This window comes from Oryx dammah, unplaced genomic scaffold (genome assembly GCF_014754425.2).
Source record: "Oryx dammah isolate SB20612 unplaced genomic scaffold, SCBI_Odam_1.1 HiC_scaffold_1, whole genome shotgun sequence".
Classification (NCBI taxonomy): Eukaryota; Metazoa; Chordata; class Mammalia; order Artiodactyla; family Bovidae; genus Oryx; species Oryx dammah.
In genome coordinates, this window is record NW_024070185.1 from 94,938,345 (window position 1) to 94,955,855 (window position 17,511).

General features: G+C 43.6%; 1 protein-coding gene across 3 annotated transcripts in view; it reads left to right on the forward strand.

Moving 5' to 3' along the window:
* ZNF462 (zinc finger protein 462) overlaps positions 1–17,511 on the forward strand; it is a 157,535-nt gene that overhangs the window by 101,451 nt on the left and 38,573 nt on the right. For all 3 annotated transcript variants that reach the window (XM_040237900.1, XM_040237892.1, XM_040237907.1), the window contains exons 8-9: positions 14,608–14,875; positions 16,757–16,893. In XM_040237900.1, coding sequence (XP_040093834.1) covers positions 14,608–14,875; positions 16,757–16,893 — 405 coding nt within the window. The remainder of the gene's footprint in view (positions 1–14,607; positions 14,876–16,756; positions 16,894–17,511) is intronic.

Here is a 17,511-nt window from a genome sequence, read left to right on the forward strand (position 1 = left end):
GTTAGGATGAAATAGACCCCAGAATGGTTGCCAGGAAAGCCTCTAAAGTTTGGGAATTAAATTTACTCTGATGTGCCTCTTCATAGCAATTGTGACCATCCTGTGTGCCGAGCTGTCTTACAAAATGGGGGTGACTTGGTGTGTTACTTGGGTTGAGCCCTGCCTCTGGGCTGGATCCAAGCTCCTTGATCAGTCCCCTCCCCGTGGCAGCCATCCTCACCTACAGAATAAAGCTCTTCATGCAGGAGGGGCAGTGCAGTCGGCTTTGCCCAGAATCAGTCAGTCAGAAACGAGCAGCTGAACACCTGCCATGTGCCCAGAGCCGGGATGAATGTAAGTTACATCTGTGTAGAGCAGTGTAAGAGATGCCCGTTCCACTCCACCCCACAGTCCAGATAAGGAGATCAAATTCTTCTGTCTACAGAAAGCTCTCCATAAACAGCAAGAGGCAATTAATCATTTAGTGCAAAATATACCACGTCAACTTTAGTTGCTATGGGACTGAGGCCCTTAAAGAGCCCCCCCTTCACCCATGCCAGGCATTATAGTTCACACACTGCTGTCCTCTGTCCACGGCACCCTACGCAGCCGTCGGTGTCACCAGCTCCATTTTACAAATGAGGAACCGGAAGTCTGCTTAATGGAGAGTCCCCAGGGTTACGAGGAGGCGTGCGTGCACGCCCCGGGGAGCGGAGAAGTGGCCTGTTTCCCAGGTGCTCCCTTGGCTTTCCCATCTGTAAAGTGGGAAGTAACAACACGGCTTATGTTACAAGGTCATGGTACAGATCAAGGAGAGACTTTGTGAAGAAGCTCACAGAATTGCTGACCAAGAGCCGCGAGGCCAGTAACAGATGAGCCTGGATCTCACTGCCTGGTCCCTCTACTTCTGGGAGGCTCATGCCCTCCACTTGAGCCCAGCATCACTAGCACTTGTCCTGAAGGGGAGTTTGGAGTGAGTGGAGAAGTGTGTGTTCTAATGGAGGAACTAACTGCTTTAATGATGATTAAAATATATAACTTTATCTAGAGCCAGGATTTTCTTCCCATGCTTGGGAATAAGTGAAAAGAAAAGAAGAAAAGGGTAAGAAACCCACTGGGTGTGTTGGTTCAGAGATGCCCACTGCTGGGAGACAATTTTAGAATAACTGTGCACTTTAAAGTGTGGCTGCTTCCTCTTGTTCTTGATCCGCTGTGGTGGTTCTCACCCAATTTCCATACCATCGCTTAGAACTCGACACGTATCTAAATATATACGCTTCTCCTCAGATGTGTTCTTTCCTCTTGATTTCGCTGAGCTTTTGAGAAGTCTCTGCCTTGTTCCCTGGGCGGGCTCTCCCTGGCCTGATCGTTGCAAGCCGTATGCTGTGACTGCCTCCTTGAAGTCAGTAGGTATCTTCCCTCCAGTTGAACCTTGAGGAGGAAGCACAGTGGCCTTGCCCACAGCCTGTGAGCTCTAAATACCGTCTGAAGTTGCTAGCAAGCTCTGGACAGTGGCGGCCAAGTCACTGATACAAAGAGGCTTTTGTCCTCCACGTTGTTCATTGGATTTTCTGTGTGGTAAAGACATCTATACGATCTAAACGAACAGCAGGAAACATTACTTCCTCATCACACAATTCCAAAGAGTCACAGGTGAATTATGCATTCGATATTGTGAGAACATCTCAGTGAACAATGGCAGATGCCACCCAGAGCTTCCTCCCGAAAAAATAGGAGAAAGAGGCTCCTTCGCCACGCGTTCATTTGCTTCCTGACAGATTTCCAGCCGGTTTCAAGGCGGGTTTCTCAAGACACACACTTTGAGTTACAAATATCATTTAGTACAGAGGAATACCTGCAATGTTTGCTAATGAATGTGGCAGAAAAAGAACATGTTTTTGAAACTGGGGCATGCAGGAGCCCTGCGTTATGTTCCTGTCTCTCCGTTTACTGACTGGGTGACATGAAACTGTTTCTGCTTTTCTGAGCTACCAGAAATCCTTCCGCAAAATAAATAACCTTACCCTACGTATCTGGGAGGAGAGTGCATCCATGGTGGAGGAGACTTGGTAAAATATTTCATGCAATGAAGATGCACTGCTGAATGTCATCCATAAACATGTCCTGGATCGCAAAGGCATCTATTCTCATGGCCCTTGGAACTGACAGTGGTAGCAAAGTCGTGGTGCATTTAAATACATGGTACCTCTTATACCTGTGCATTTTGCGAACATCTGTACCTACCACAGATCTGTTCCTGCCAGTGGGTACAAAAAAGGAGAGAGAGCTGCATGCTGATTGATCTGAAGTGGCTCCCACATGTCCTGATACCATCCATTTCAGAGTTTAGACTTATTGCTGATTTAGGGTGAAGACCAGAAATTATGCCTGTGACTTCTTGGGATGGCCATGGATCATGAATTTCCTGCCATTCAAATTATCAAATGTTCCAGAAGTCATTCTTCAGCTAATTAAAATAAAAGACCCAGACATATTTCAATAAAAGTGGATCACTGTTTCAGTGGGCCAGCTCTATTAACTTCAGTGTTCAAAGAGAGAGTGACATTTGGTTAATTGGATTTTCCTGTTAAATCTTGGTTTTCCAGAGCAGTTTTCCCAGTTTGAACTCTTTTTGGATCTTTATGCCATGTTTATTGAGCACCTCTTCTGGCTCAGGCCCTGAACTAAGCTCTGGGAGATAATGAACTTTAAAAAAATGAGATGGATGGATGGATGTGTGCATGCACAGATATCCTACTTGCAAAGAGATCATAGTCTGCTGGAGGCAAAAATACATTAACCTGCAATGTAGCATGAGTACTAGCAGGAGAGGGTGAATTGAATAAGTGTATCTAGAAAGATCAAGGAAGAGCTTCATAGTGATGGCAAATTTGAACTGAATTCAGTCTTGAAAGATGAATTTGCCAGGCTGAGAAGTGGAAGAAGGATATTGCAGGGATATTCAGGGAAACAGTGAAAAAGCACACGGAGTGAATGTTAGAAACCTTCCACGTGGCTGAGAGTAGCACTGAGTGGGAGCAGGGTGGTTGTGGACTGAGGTCGGTCTGGGAAGATGAAGGTGGGCTGGGACACCGACGTTCAGAGGTTGGACATTTTCCTTGTAAGAAGGCATGAATACCTTGATCATACTTTTAGAAAATGAAGGGATCTTAGGGGGAGAAGACGCTTGAAGATAGAAAGCCAATTAGGAACATCCTGCGATGCAGGTTTACACCAGCAGCCACAGGGACCTGAATCAGAAGCAGGAGCTCTGTAACCGTGAGTGGGTCACAGATACGGGCTTTACAGGAGGTTGAACCAGTAGGGCTTTCTCAGTCCTTCAATGGAAGAGAAATGAATCAAAGATTCGTTTTGATTTGATTGGGTGGATGGTGATGCCACTGTGGAAAAATGATACAGAGACAGATTGTCTTGTCCCCCACGATAGGACCTAGTGACTAGCAAGTCCTGGAATCTTCTGTCTTAGATCAGACTTGCCTGAATTCCCTGCCAAAATATAGAGAAAATGAGAACATGAAGCTTCTTGCCAATAAGCCCTTTGAGAGACCCTTTCAGTGACCTTAGGGATTATGAGATACTAAATCTCAAAAAGGGACAGTGGCTCTTTTTTTTTTTTTTTTAATGCTGTTTTTATCATTTTGAAGACTTAACTTTTTGTTTTGTTTTCCCTGATCATATTTCAAGGTTTTGTTTTTACTCATCAGAATGACAGGAAGTTTTCAGTGTGTGTTTCCTTCAAGTTTGGCCTCAACTTTATTTTCAGGATTAGGCATTTGTTTTTCCGTTTGCCTCCATGACAACCAAGCCCAGAATTCCTATATATAGTCATCCAGCGTCCATTGTCCTCCTGGCCATTGTATCATAATCTTGTGCACCCAGGCCAGAGAACTCTCCTGATGACAGAAGAAGGAGGTGCCAGAGTCCTTGGCCTGGAGATTTTCAAGGCATAATCAAAAGAAGGAAATAAAGTCACATGGCTGCCTCTAGAGATTTATGTTCCCCCTTTCGATACTATCCAGGAGGAGCTGAAGTGGCTTGTGTTCCAAAGCTTAGTTTCTAATAGTTTTCCTTCAGAATGGCCCAGTCTTTTATCTGGAGAGCCTTTTTGAGAATCTTCCAAGGAAATACTTGGGAAGTTGCATTGGTGATTTGTAGTTGGTCGTGTTGTGGGTACCATGTTCTGTCCCCCGTTAACATGGAGCGAACAGCAGGTATCTTGAGAAGGAAACTGAGTTTCAAACGAATTCAGATAGAACCTAAGAAATCTTAAATAAATCTTTTGAATCTGTGAATCATCTTGACAGCTCTATGTGACGTACAGTTTTTTGTAACTTAGATAGATAGACAGAGGTATAGGGTAGAATGTAAGAAAATTGCTCACAAATTCAATCCAACAAACATTTTCTTAAGTACCTTTTTTTAATGAAAGGACGGTCAGTCTCTGGCTATGAAAGCACACCAGATACTATTCCTGTCCATCTAAAATGTAAGTCCCACGAGGGCAAGAATCCTTGCTGTTTTGTTTTTTTTTTTTTTTTCCATTGAAAGGTGCCCCAAGTGCCTTAGAAATAAAAGCCTCTCAATAAATATTTTCTGAATTAATATAAAATAGAGTCAAACATTGGAGAAGGAAACAGCAACCCACTCCAGTTTTCTTGCCTGAAAAATCCCAGGGACCGAAGAGCCTGGTGGGCTACAGTCCATGGGGTCGCAAAGAGTTGGATACTACTGAGCAGCTAAGCATAGGGTCAAACATATGGACAGATACAGTTGAAACTTATTTGATATAATCAGACTTGGTTTCCCAGTAATATTTGAAAATTTCGTAACGCAGGGAATCTTTTTGAAAATGCCTTACGTGTTTTATTTTCATTTAAAAGTGCATTCATTCAGGGACTTCCTTGGCAGTCCAGTGGCTAAGACTCTGCGCTTCCGCTGCAAGGGGCGTGGGTTCAATCTCTGGTCGGGAACTAAGATTTCACATGAGGTTCAGCCAAAAAATAAAAAGATTCATCCATCAGGATTGTGTTGTAGGATCAAACTTATGTCTGGGTCTTTTGATTGGATTCCCGGTTTTTCTCTCTTGCATAAACCACAATCACCTATACTAGCTCTGGTTTCAGGTTTCTTTTAAGTTGAATGATAATTTAGACGTTTATGAAAGAGTCTTAGAGCAGAGTCCTTCTAGATTTTATGTTCTCTTTTATCTTGCCAAAATGTAATTTGACAATAATTTTTTTTAACGACTTTCTCAAATCTTTTCAAAGCATTTAACATAGCTTTCATAGAAATGGCAGTTTTTCTACCCATCTTTCATCCTTTTCGGTAATATTAATTAAATTGAACAAGCTCAGTAACAAATATAAATATAATAAGTACAAAAAAATTTAAGAGAATATAAGACTGATTTCTGTTAGCATTAACACAACTGCTGAAAGCAAAAATGGGTAGGCCTGCTAGAGAAAGTCCCAACAACCAGCCCGTTTCCCATTGCAATGGATGCTTTTTAAGGTCAAGGCATTGATCAATGCCCAAGTTTGTTGGTGGAGGTTGCTTAAGAGAACTTACAAGTGTAAGCTGAAGTCTAATAAGATCGATGTGAGGATCACAATGTGTGTTGGCAAAGCACAGAGGAGAGAAGGTTTCTGTCTGGGTTTGGGAGGGAAGGCATTGGGCTGGGCTTTGAAGGATGGGTAGGGGTTTACTGGGCATGAAGAAGAAGAGCCTCGGATAGCCCTTGACCACGGATTGCCAATGATGATGTATGTAGAAAGTGCAAGGAATTGGAAATTAGCTAAAAGTGAGGCTGGAAGCACTGAGCTATGTGTACCAAGGAGTAGACTTTATCCTTGAGCCCTGGGGCATCATTATCATATTCCTGTAAAAAGTGATATACATTATATCTCTGTGACATGTACACTTGCCAGAGTAGCACAGATCTAGAAGGAAGCCAGCTCATAGGGTGTTAGAGATGCCCATATGGGTTCTATGGACCTGAACGAACAGTGAGAAAGGAAGGCAGGGGCCTGGAGAGGAAGGTGATTGGAAGTGAGAAGTGATCTGTGTCTCTGGGAAATGTGCTACCACAAGAAATGCCTGACAGCTGGAAGGAGGAGTCCCCCACTTTGGGCTTGAATGAAGCGTTGAGTCACTGTCGCACATTCAAAGCACCAGAGGAGATGTTTGAGCAAAGATGGTGGCTGTGTGCAGCCTGCTGAGTTTAAGGCATCTGCCAGACATCATTTTTCAGCTTTAGATGAAGACTAAGGTCATAACGAAGTTCGCCAATAAAGTAAGAAGATTCTCTTATCTCATTACCAGCAGATACCTGGGTTGCTATCATGTCCATGGAAATACCTGGACCCTTTTGTCCTTTGCCTGAGTTTCTTAGCCATTGTATGATGGGAGCTGATGCTGTTCCAGAAGCTTCCTGGCTATTAACTGAAGTATGTCTTTAGCCTGCTCTCTTGCCATTGTTACTGTGCTTTGTCAGTTTTTTTTCCAGAAACAGGATGTATTTCCAGCACATTTAGGTCCCACCCCCACGGGCTTCCCTAGTGTCTCAGATGGTAAGGAGTCTGCCTGCAGTGAAGGGAACTTGGGTTCAATCCCTGAGTTGGGAAGATCCCCTGGAGAAGGAAATGGAAACTCACTCCAGTATTCTTACCTAGAGAATTCCATGGACAGAGAAGCCTGGAGGACTATAGTCCATGGGGTCACAGAGTCAGACATGACTGAGACTAATACTTGCACACTTTCCAACCCCCTAACTTTGGGCATTTACAAAATCTGTTGTTAAATTATCTGCAGGTAATATTCTGTTTCTGTTTTCTTACACTGCCAACCTTTAGTTGCCAAATCACCTGCTTTTCTGAAGACAGTCATAATCCGTTCATCATTTTGAACACTATGCTATTTTAGGATCTGAAGATTTTTAATCTTCCCCTAAGCAATCTCTTTCAGCCTCCAGTGTACATAGTTTCCCACTCAGACTCATCCTCTGATCTTTATTTCTTTTCCCTGTAGGCATTAAGTCCCTTTTTTCCCTGTTGTGAAAAGAAAGTAGTTGTTTTAATTTCTATTTATGGCTAAAGATGGAGGTGTGTTGAATTGAACACTTAGGTATCTCCATGTTTGGTGAAGCTTTCATTAATTGACATACTAGCTGATACTAGTTCCATTTATTAGTAGAAATCAAGGTTTTCTTGACATCCTCCTTCTGTCTCTCTCACTCCCATTTCCGTCAGTCACCATGTACGGCTGATTTTGTCTTCTCCACTAGGACCATGGAGATAGGTGCTCCCTTGAGACTTTTCTGGGGATGCAGGGTGTCACCATCAATTATTTACACGTCTGCCTGAGATGGTGAGTTGCTTGAGGGCAGGGACCACACCACCTGTTCCAGAACAGGGTCTCACATGGACTGTGATACTCAGTAAATGTTTACTGAATGAATGGGTGTCATTTAACCATCTCCCACCCACCACGTCCATATCTAACATTTGCTTGCCTGAAATCTTCTTGTCTGTTATTTTCCCCTGGTACTTTCTCCCTGATGAAAGAGCTTCTCTTCTAAGTCTGCTTGACAATCTAGCTCAAATAAAATGTGGTTGCTGGCACCAAGGTACTTCTGCCACTTTTTCACCTTCACTCACACCTTCTCTGTGGAGCTGTAGAAAATTGAGAATTGATCCTCTTGTACAGCTTTTTAGGTCACTCAGCGCATTAGGGGGCTGTCCTCCCACAATTTACTGCTCAATTGACTCTTAACTCTTCCCTGTGTCTTCCTTAATGTTGCAATAGTTAAACTCCCCTGTTACTGATCATTTGCTCTCTTTGCTTCTTTTACTCCTTCAATCAGTGGAGGAAATGTGTTAGATGTGGAGCAGGCATGTATTTTCATAACAGCCAGCTACTCTGTGTCTCTAGATCTGGGCTTGTGGAAGGCATCCCTAGTGCTTTTTTTTTTTTTTTTTTTTGGCTGTGCCTCATGACTGGTGGGATCCCCTGACCGGATATCAAACCCCCACCCCCTGTGCCTTGACTTTTTTGACCACGTGGTTTGTGGGATCCCCTGACCAGGGATTGAACCTGGGACTCCAGCAGTAAAAGTGTGGAGTCCTAACCACTGTACTACCAGGGAAGTCCCAGCTCACACCTTCTTTGAGTTTGAGTCCCTAGAGCCTGCTCATGGCCTGGCACGAAGAGGGTGTCCACCAAGTGTTCGTAGAATCAGAATATTCAAGCAGGCTTCATTCTGTCATGGTTTATTGTTCTTCCAGAGTTCAGTAGATTTCCAGTGATTGTTTCTGTGCTGGTGCGTTTTTGGAGAAAAAAGAAAAAAACTCTTTGAATGGATACTTAACATTGGTTTGGCCAGAATTCTGGGGGGCTGGATGAGAGTTAGAACTTTCCCATTTCTCCAGGAACCTGACTGAATGAGAGTGGCAGGAAGTCTCATCTGGGACTTAGCACTTTCTCTGGTTTGAAGTCCTGAGCTGTCCAAGAGCCACAGAAAGCACCCGTCTCCCATTGGTATTCGGATACCTTTCTTTCCCAGCCAGGTTCCCCCGAAGGCATGTTAGAGCGTTATTATTTGAGGACAGTTTATGCAGCATCTAATCAAAGCATGACATGTGGGCCGGCACATCTCCAGTTCTGGGTGCTTGACAGTGCTTATCTGTGCAGCACGTGTATGCAAATACCTGCTGGGTTTTTGTGTGTTTTTATAAAGCAGTTTGAAATGTTAGATATTCTTTTTCTTTCCCAGGAATCTTACCTTGTTGATTCTTTTCTTCCCCATGTGCTCTGAAATGCTCATTTTCGTGTTCTCTTGGTATTCAGTTGAATGTTATTTTCTAATTTCTATCCATTTGGATGTTACTGTCTTTCTGCCACCTTCTCTTTCTCCTCTCTGCTATGAGCGTGTTGCTAATGGAACACAGGTGTTCTTTGGTGTTCTTCTGACTTGCATCGTGGGACCCCAGAGGTCAACCTATTGAGTACAGATGAGTAATAGACAAGACTCATATTTTAAAGTCAGACAGATCTTTGTTCAAATCCTATCTCTGCCTCTCGGTAGCTGTGTAGCCAACCATTCTCAGCCCCAGCCACCTCATTGGTGAAACTGGGATGAGAACCTATGCCATACGCAGTAGTTGTGGGAATCCAGTGCTGGCTGTTGGTAACTTCCAAACCCACACCTAGAAACGCTGTAGCTGTCCATGCTAAAGTTCTAGTGTGAGCCTGCTTTTACAAAATCATTTTCCTATTATAAACAGCTTACAAAATGAATAGCTCCATATAACTTAGTTAAATTTATTTTATAACTGCAATTATAAATCATAATTTAATTTCCTAAACTCTGTGTATCAGTTCATTTCAGTTACTCAGTTGTGTCCGACTCCGCGACCCCATGGACTGCAGCACACCGGGCTTCTCTGTCCATCACCAACTCCCAGAACTTGCTCAAGCTCATGTCCATCGCATCAGTGATGCCATCCAACCATCTCATCCTCTGTCGTTCCCTTCTCCTCCTGCCTTCAACCTCTCCCAGCATCGTGGTCTTTTTTAATGAGTCATTTCTTGGCATTAGGTGACCCTAAGTATTGGAGCTTCAGCTTCAGCATCAGTCCTTCCAATGAATATTCAGGACTGATTTCCTTTAGGATTCACTGGTTTGATCTCTTTGCAGTCAGTCCAAGGGACTCTCAAGAGTCTTCTCCAACACTGCAGTTCAAAAGCATCAATTCTTCGGCACTAAGCTTTCTTTATAGTCCAACTGTCACATCCATACATGACTATTAGAAAAACCATAGCTTTGACTAGATGGACCTTTGTTGGCAAAGTAATGTCTCTGATATTTAATGTGCTGTCTAGGTTGCTATAGCTTTTCTTCTAAGGAGCAAGCATCTTTTAATTTCATGGCTACAGTCACCATCTGCAGTGATTTTGGAGCCCCAAAAAATAAAGTCTCACGGTTTCCATTGTTTCCCCATCTATTTGCAATGAAGTGTTGGGACCAGATGCCATGATCTTCGTTTTTTAAATGTTGAATTTTAGGCCAGCTTTTTCATTCTTCTCTTTGACTTTCATCAAGAGACTCTTTAGTTTTTCTCTTTCTGCCATAAGGGTTGTGTTATCTGCATATCTGAGGTTATTGATATTCCTCCAGGCAATCTTGATTCCAGCTTGTGCTTTATCCAGCCTGGCATTTCACATGATATACTCTGCATATAAGTTAAACAAGCAGGGTGACAGTATGCAGCCTTGATGTACTCGTTTTCCTATTTGGAACCAGTCCTTTGTTCCATGTCCAGTTTGAACTGTTGCTTCCTGACCTGCATACAGATTTCTAAGGAGGCAGGTAAGGTGGTCTGGTATTCCCATCTCTTGAAGAATTTTCCACAGTTTGTTGTGATCCACACAGTCAAAGGCTTTGGTGTAATCAATGAAGCAGAAGTAGATGTTTTTCTTGAACTCTCTTGCTTTTTCTGTGATCCAGTGGATGTTGGTAATTTGATCTCTGGTTCCTCTTCTAAGTCCAGCTTGAACATCTGGAAGTTCTCTGTTCACTTACTGATGAAGCCTGGCTTGGAGAATTTTGAGCATTACTTCGCTGGCTTGTGAGATGAGTGCAATTGTGTCTTAGTTTGAACATTCTTTGGCATTGCCTTTCTTTGGGATTAGAATGAAAACTGACCTTTTCCAGTCCTGTGGCCACTGCTGAGTTTTCCAAATTTGCTGGCATATTGAGTGTAGCACTTTCACAGCATCATCTTTTAGGATTTGAAATAGCTCAACTGGAATTCCATCACCTCCGCTGGCTTTGTTCGTAGTGATGCTTCTTAAGACCCACTTGACTTCGCATTCCAGGATGTCTGGCTCTAGGTGAGTGATCACACCATCGTGGTTATCTGGGTCATGAAGATGTTTTTTGTACAGTTCTTCTGTGTATTCTTGCCACCTCTTCTTAATATCTTCTGCTTCTGTTAGGTCCATACCATTTCTGTCCTTAATTGTACCCATCTTTGCATGAAATGTTCCCTTGGTATCTCTGATTTTCTTGAAGAGATCTCTAGTATTTGCCATTCTATTGTTTTCCTCTATTTCTTTGCATTGATCACACAGGAAGGCTTCCTTATCTCTCCTTGCTAATCTTTGGAACTCTGCATTCAAATGGATGTATCTTTCTTTTTCTCCTTTGCCTTTTGCTTCTTTTCTTTTCTCAGCTATTTGTAAGACCTCAAAAAGGCAAAATGGTCATCTGAGGAGGCCTTACAAACTCTGTGTATAAATAGTCACAAGTCAGAGACCAACATTCTTTGCTGAGCTGCACATCTCAGGGTTGTATTAAGAATGGGTGGACTGACACCCTCTTGGCTGTTGGTTCCATTGTAGATATATCTGGCCATGCCCGGGGTAAAGAGGGAGTTTGTGTGGCCGGCAGTTGGGTACAGGGCTTTTCTCTGGATTCACTCTCCTATGCTTCACCTGCTGTATGTCCCCGTGACCACAAGTCGGGCCCTCCGAGCAAGCACAAGGTTTCTTTTTTTACTTTCCTTTCTTAAGCTTGGAATGAAAGAAAATAGCCTTAATGATGATTTTTAACTTATGTGACATACCCTTCACTGCTAACAATCTGTTTGTCTTTCTAACTGGGCACAATACCACCCTCTTCTGCTCTTCTAGCCGGGCCTTGCAAACAAACTGGGATTTTATGTAGCTCAGCGGGTAGACTTTTCTGGGATAAGTGAAATCAGATATACTCATATCTTTGTCGCTTTAGTGCCTGAAGTGTTAAAGTTTGTATTATTTACAAACTCCAAGTGAGAGCAAGGAAGAGTGTGTCTTGGCATGATAGAGGACAATAAAGCTCTCAGGAGACCAAATTGTTACCTTGGCATTCTTTCAAATGTATCCCAAGTGGTGGGATCTGCTTATTTTTGTAAGTAAACCTGTCCACCTGATTCTAACCAGGAAAGAAGGATTTTATGACACAGGTACGTAGAGTTGTTCTTTTCACACCTCCGTTTGAGACAGGTGATGAATTTCCTCTCTTGGAATGCTTTCTCCACGACTTCTTGCATTTTTATTTCTTCAAGTTTCATATCACAGAAGTACTGGTGTGAACATCTAAGAATTTGGTTTTTTGCAGTGGAGTAGTTAATATGCCTTAGACCCTAGAAACGAGAAAAAATGTCTTGTCAAATACCTTCCCCTTGGGAAAGTTTACCCAAGAGAGTTGTTCGTGTGATAGACTAGGGGTGGTGGAAGGCAGGGGAGACAGACTGACCTGGTTTATCATCACATTAGGAGCCCCTTGTGATTTTGGTATAAAGGGGTTAATGCCGTCCAGTGTCTTGTGTCCGAGGTAAATGCCAGCATCCGTGCTAGCTTGTGGGCCTCACTGAAGCGGGTGCTGAGTCTTGGAGGCAGTTGTTGTTTAGGCGCTCAGCCCTATCCAACTCTCTGTAACCCCATGCACTCACCAGGGTCCTCCGTCTGTGGGATTCTCCAGGAATACTGGAGCGGGTTGCCATTTCCTTCTCCAGGGGATCTTCCCCACCCAGGGATGGATGGAGCCCAATTCTTCTTCATCTCCTGCACTGGCAGGCAGAACTTTTACCACTGAGCCACCTGGGAAGCCCACCTTGGAGGCAGTGGTGGCTGCTTACTGAGAAATGGACGACTCCTTTGATTTGGTCTCTAGGTAGATTTGTGAATGGTCGACAGCTCAGGGCAGTTGGACCTGACTTTGGCCTTGTCAGTTGCAGAATTTCTTTCCTACAGAACTGAGGGCAAGCCAGAACCAGTGCTGCCCAGATGTTAGGGCTGACCAGGGTCCTGGGGTGGTAGTGCTTACCCAGGAGCTCACGTTCCTGTTAACAAGAGAGGCGGGCAGACAGTGCCTTTTGCTTCATTGTGCGTGTGTCTTAAACAGAAACTAGTGTTGAGAGCTTAAATAGAAAACATCTCAAACAATCCATGAAATGGTAAACAAACCTGCTATTGAGGGAAAGAAAGAGAAGTTGACAATTGCATTATTCTGTTCCTGAGTGGGTTCATCAGCTAGGGTCGAGGAATAAAGAAAAAGGACATAAAAAGAATCGGGTGAAATGAATTCAGTTGTGTCATCTCTTTCTTCCTTTGTCTTCGGTTTACACCTGGTAATGAACCCATGGAGGCTCGGAGATATTGTTCAAGTTTCCTTTTGTTTTATTTGTGTGTATGTATGGCAGGTTTGTTTACAATTTCCAAAGGGTTTTTTTTTTTCTTTTCCTCAATCCAGAGGAATACAAATTGAGGAGGGGGAGGAGAAAACAAGAAGGGGAGGTATTTTAGTATTTTGAAGACAGGAGGTGGCCCCACAATACAGGAAGCTGCTGTTTTTGTTTTTCCTTTCAAAGAGGCCGATGGGATGGATGGTACCAGTTTCATCAAATGTGGGTTTTTACAGAGCCCCCACGTGTCCCACCTGGGGGAGTCACACTTTGGAAAATTAAGTGTCCATCAAATCAGGAGGAGGCTGGTACAGTTTCTGTCCCATTTCACCCCTGCTTTTTTGAAAAGCGTAAGAAAAGAGCCCTTTGTTTCCTTTTCATGGAAAGTCGCACTGAAATTCATCTGTGTGGGATTCACAGAGCCCATTTGGTCATTCATGGGTAGCCATAGTTATACAGGACAATGTTGATGACGGTGCTGGTGAATTCCTGACCCCAACATCAGATCAGTGTGTTGGGAAAAGGCTGAAGACCTTTTATTTTTCACTTTCTTTCTCTTTTTAAAACTTAAAAAAAAAATTATTTAAAGAGGAAACTGAGATTTTTCTCACCTACCTTTTACATCAGATTTCCCCACCGCATGCCAGTAGAGCTTCACAGGCTTAAGATTTGTGCCTGTCACTTCCGACATTTTCCTCCAAATTGCAAAACTTTCAAATACCTTTCAGGGAGACTTGTTTGGAATTTCATTTTAATGGGATTTATGAATAAATCTCCATCTTAATGCTGACTAAGCTTTAAACATCCATTCCTGGAGAACACTATTGGATTTTTATATTTTAAAATTTAAATCGCTTGACAGTGAAGGCATAAAACATTTTTATATTTGTGAGTGCCATGTGCTTGAGCATTTCTGTTGAAGACCCTTTTTTTTTTTTTCTTTTTTTCCGGTTGGCTTGAATAATTCTGTTCTGCAAAGTTGGAGATACTGCACCCCCTACTTTCCTTTCTCGTGAGGATGCCTGTGTACATTATGCGGGTTCATTTATCTCACCTACAGGGACGGGTATTCTGTGGCAGCCTGTTGCCACACTGCAATTTCCTTTAAAAAACAGTTTACTTTCTTCCTTCACTTTGAAACCTTTAACCTCAGAATTTTATTTTTAAATGCCATGAACCCTCAAAGTCAGATTAAAAGAAGTGACGCTTCCTCCCTTCCTGCCTTTCCCCAGAGATGCGTTGTAGAATGTAAATGAAGATGAAAGCTGGGATCACAGTCAGCCCCCTTAAAAGAAAAAGTACTCAAAACTTCTTTCAGGGTTTTCAAGTATCAGACCTCCACTGTGTTCTCTGTGTCTGGTGTCATTTTCCCGTCTGTCCACAGACTCATCCTACTCTGAGCCTCCAGATGTTCAGCAGCAGTTGAACCACTATCAGTCCGCTGCTCTGGCGAGAAACAACAGCCGTGTGAGCCCCGTGCCTCTTTCTGGGGCCGCGGGGGGCGCTGAGCAGAAAACGGAAGCCATTCTTCACTGCGAATTCTGTGAATTCTCCTCTGGCTATATCCAGAGCATCAGGCGCCATTACAGGGACAAGCACGGTGGGAAGAAGCTTTTCAAGTGCAAAGACTGCTCCTTTTACACAGGCTTTAAGTAAGTGATGTAAAGAACAGCCTTGAGAAACAAGGTGGCTGCTCCTGCTCCGCCCCTCACTACACTCTTCCCTTATACTCCTCTATCTGGAGCTCAAGGGAAGCCTGCCCAAGGGATGATGAACAGGTGGGGTCCAGTCTTCACAAAAGGAGGCTAGTTCCAGAGACTGCTTTTAGGTTTGGGGAAGGGATGAAGAGCTATATGAGAACAAATGAGTTTAAAAATCAGAGCAAATGGGTGCCCAAGAAGTGTAAAGGATTTCCCTGACCCAGTGCATGAAGCAGTGAGTGTTTTGCCTTTTGGAAATCTATGCCCTCCACCTCCCCACTTTTTATTTTGTCTTTGGGGAAAAAATAGTCTTCTCAGAAGCAAAGTCAAAGTCAAGAGAGAACATCCAGGGATGGTGACACTCTGCTACCCTGGTAAAGAATTCTTATTTCTTAAGATCATATTATTGAAAGAGAACCAAGACTTCACACTGGGAAGACTAAACTTGAACAATCACAGAAAGATTGTCCCCACATAGAAAAAGATAATCTACAGTCATTTTTGCTCCTGAGTATGACAAAGATTGGAGTCCTTCCTCTCATTTAATCTAAGCTCCTGTGATTTCATCTCATCCTGGGAGATTCCACTTAGGGTCATAGTTACAAGTGTAGAATATGGAGCCTGACTGCCTGGGTTTGAACCCTAGCTTTGCCACTTACTGATGGTGTGACTTTGGACAAGTTACTAAACCTGTCTGCATCTCTGGTTCCATATCTGTAAAATAAAGATAATAATAGTACCTACCTCATAGGGCTCTTGTGAGGAGTAAAATAATAATAAGTGAAGCTATAACGTGCTTAGCATAGTGCTTGGCACAAAGGAAACACAAAGGAAATGCAAAATGTTACTGTATCATAGAAAGCTATTATAATGAGATTAGATGCTGTATTACAGGTATGAAGCTATTATTATCTGCTCCTGTTGCAGTCAGGGCCTGGGCTTTAGGTCACTCCAGTATTTCAATACATACTCCACAAAGAGAGGCTGGCGAGGGTGGGCTTCATAACCCCTCCAAACTTGAATTGATAGGAAAACAAGTCTCTTTTCCAGCAACATCTTAGTCACTGGGATTTGATGGAAAATGTGTGACATCTCTGACTGTTAATGTGGTTCAGTTGTTTTATAGATAAATATGTATGTGACCTTAGAACTGAGAGAAGTCGAGAAGGACTCAGATAACAAGGGCCCATTGACAGGTATACATGTTTCCCCAGAGAGAGACACTCGGGTTAACAAGAAGAGGACCTTGCCCATTAAACTTTGGGTTTCATCCATTTTTATGAGACATTTAAGGCTTTGTAAAATTTGAAGTTTTGAAAAGGATGGAGCGAGGGAGGGAGTGGTACCCTCCACATTCGAGCTGGTACAACAGCTCTGAGCATCTTTACGTGGTCATCAACCTTCCTGCTTTCCCAACCAACTCGCCCTCCCTCCTTCCCTGGGAAGAGTCACCAAGGCAGCTGATGAATCATCCCAGCTTCTCCTTCCAAGCGTGATGAGAAATCCATTCTCATAGGGATTTTGTTTTATATTTTTAACAGGCAACTGCTCATTTTCAAAAATAAAATGGGGAGTCTGTTTCTTTTTTTTTTTTTAATCTTGCCCTGAGCCCAGCCAAGTAGCAGAATTTCCCCCAAAGAAGTTAGCACTGCAGAAGAGTGCTCAGTCACTGCCCGAATAACTGAGGAACTTATGCTCAGCAAGCACGATGAGCCACTGTAGTTTTGGGTAACCCACCCCCGCAGCAGGGTGTCTCCATAGGACTGCCGGCAAGGGGTGTGAGTGTGATGCTTCTGGGTCCCACTCATCGCCTCTCTCCTTGCTCCCTCCCAGATCTGCTTTTACTATGCACGTGGAAGCCGGGCATTCGGCGGTCCCCGAGGAGGGCCCCAAAGATCTCCGCTGTCCTCTCTGCCTCTATCACACCAAATACAAACGCAACATGATTGACCACATTGTGCTGCACCGAGGTAACCTTCTGAGCTTGGTTTTCTTGGGATGCAGGGGGTGTGGGGAGGGTGGCTCGGGTTGGCATTAGAGGGAAGCTGTCTCAAGGTGGCAGCAACACCTTTGTCCCGGTCCCTTGTTCCTCCCCTTATCTCCCCAAAAGAAAGCACAGCGGTCACCCCAGTGACAGCCAGCAGGGTAAGAGCATCTTCCTGCTGAGAGGTTTTCCTCCGCCTGGAGGGAGGCAAAGGTGATGGAGTCCGCAGTGAACACTTCTGCGGGGCTTCCCCGTGAGAGAGAGATTTTACACCCCGAGTCTTCTGCTGTCACAACCTTGCTAAGGAGGGAGTGAATGAGAAGCAGAGTGGGTGGGTGAACTCATGGTGAAAGGTGAAGATCCCTGTGGTTGAGGGAAGACCAAAATGATGATCTCCAAAGCAGAATGTGGGATTTCCCTTGAAGTGGATGGAGAACATTCTTAAAACTTAAAGTAGCCTGATATATGTTAATTTTTATTTTTTTAAATATTTTGTGCCACACAGCATGTGGCATCTTCGTTTCCCAGCCAGAGGCTAAACCCACATCCCCTGCATTGGAAGGGCAGAGTCTTAACCACTGGACTGCCAGGAGATCCCAGCCTG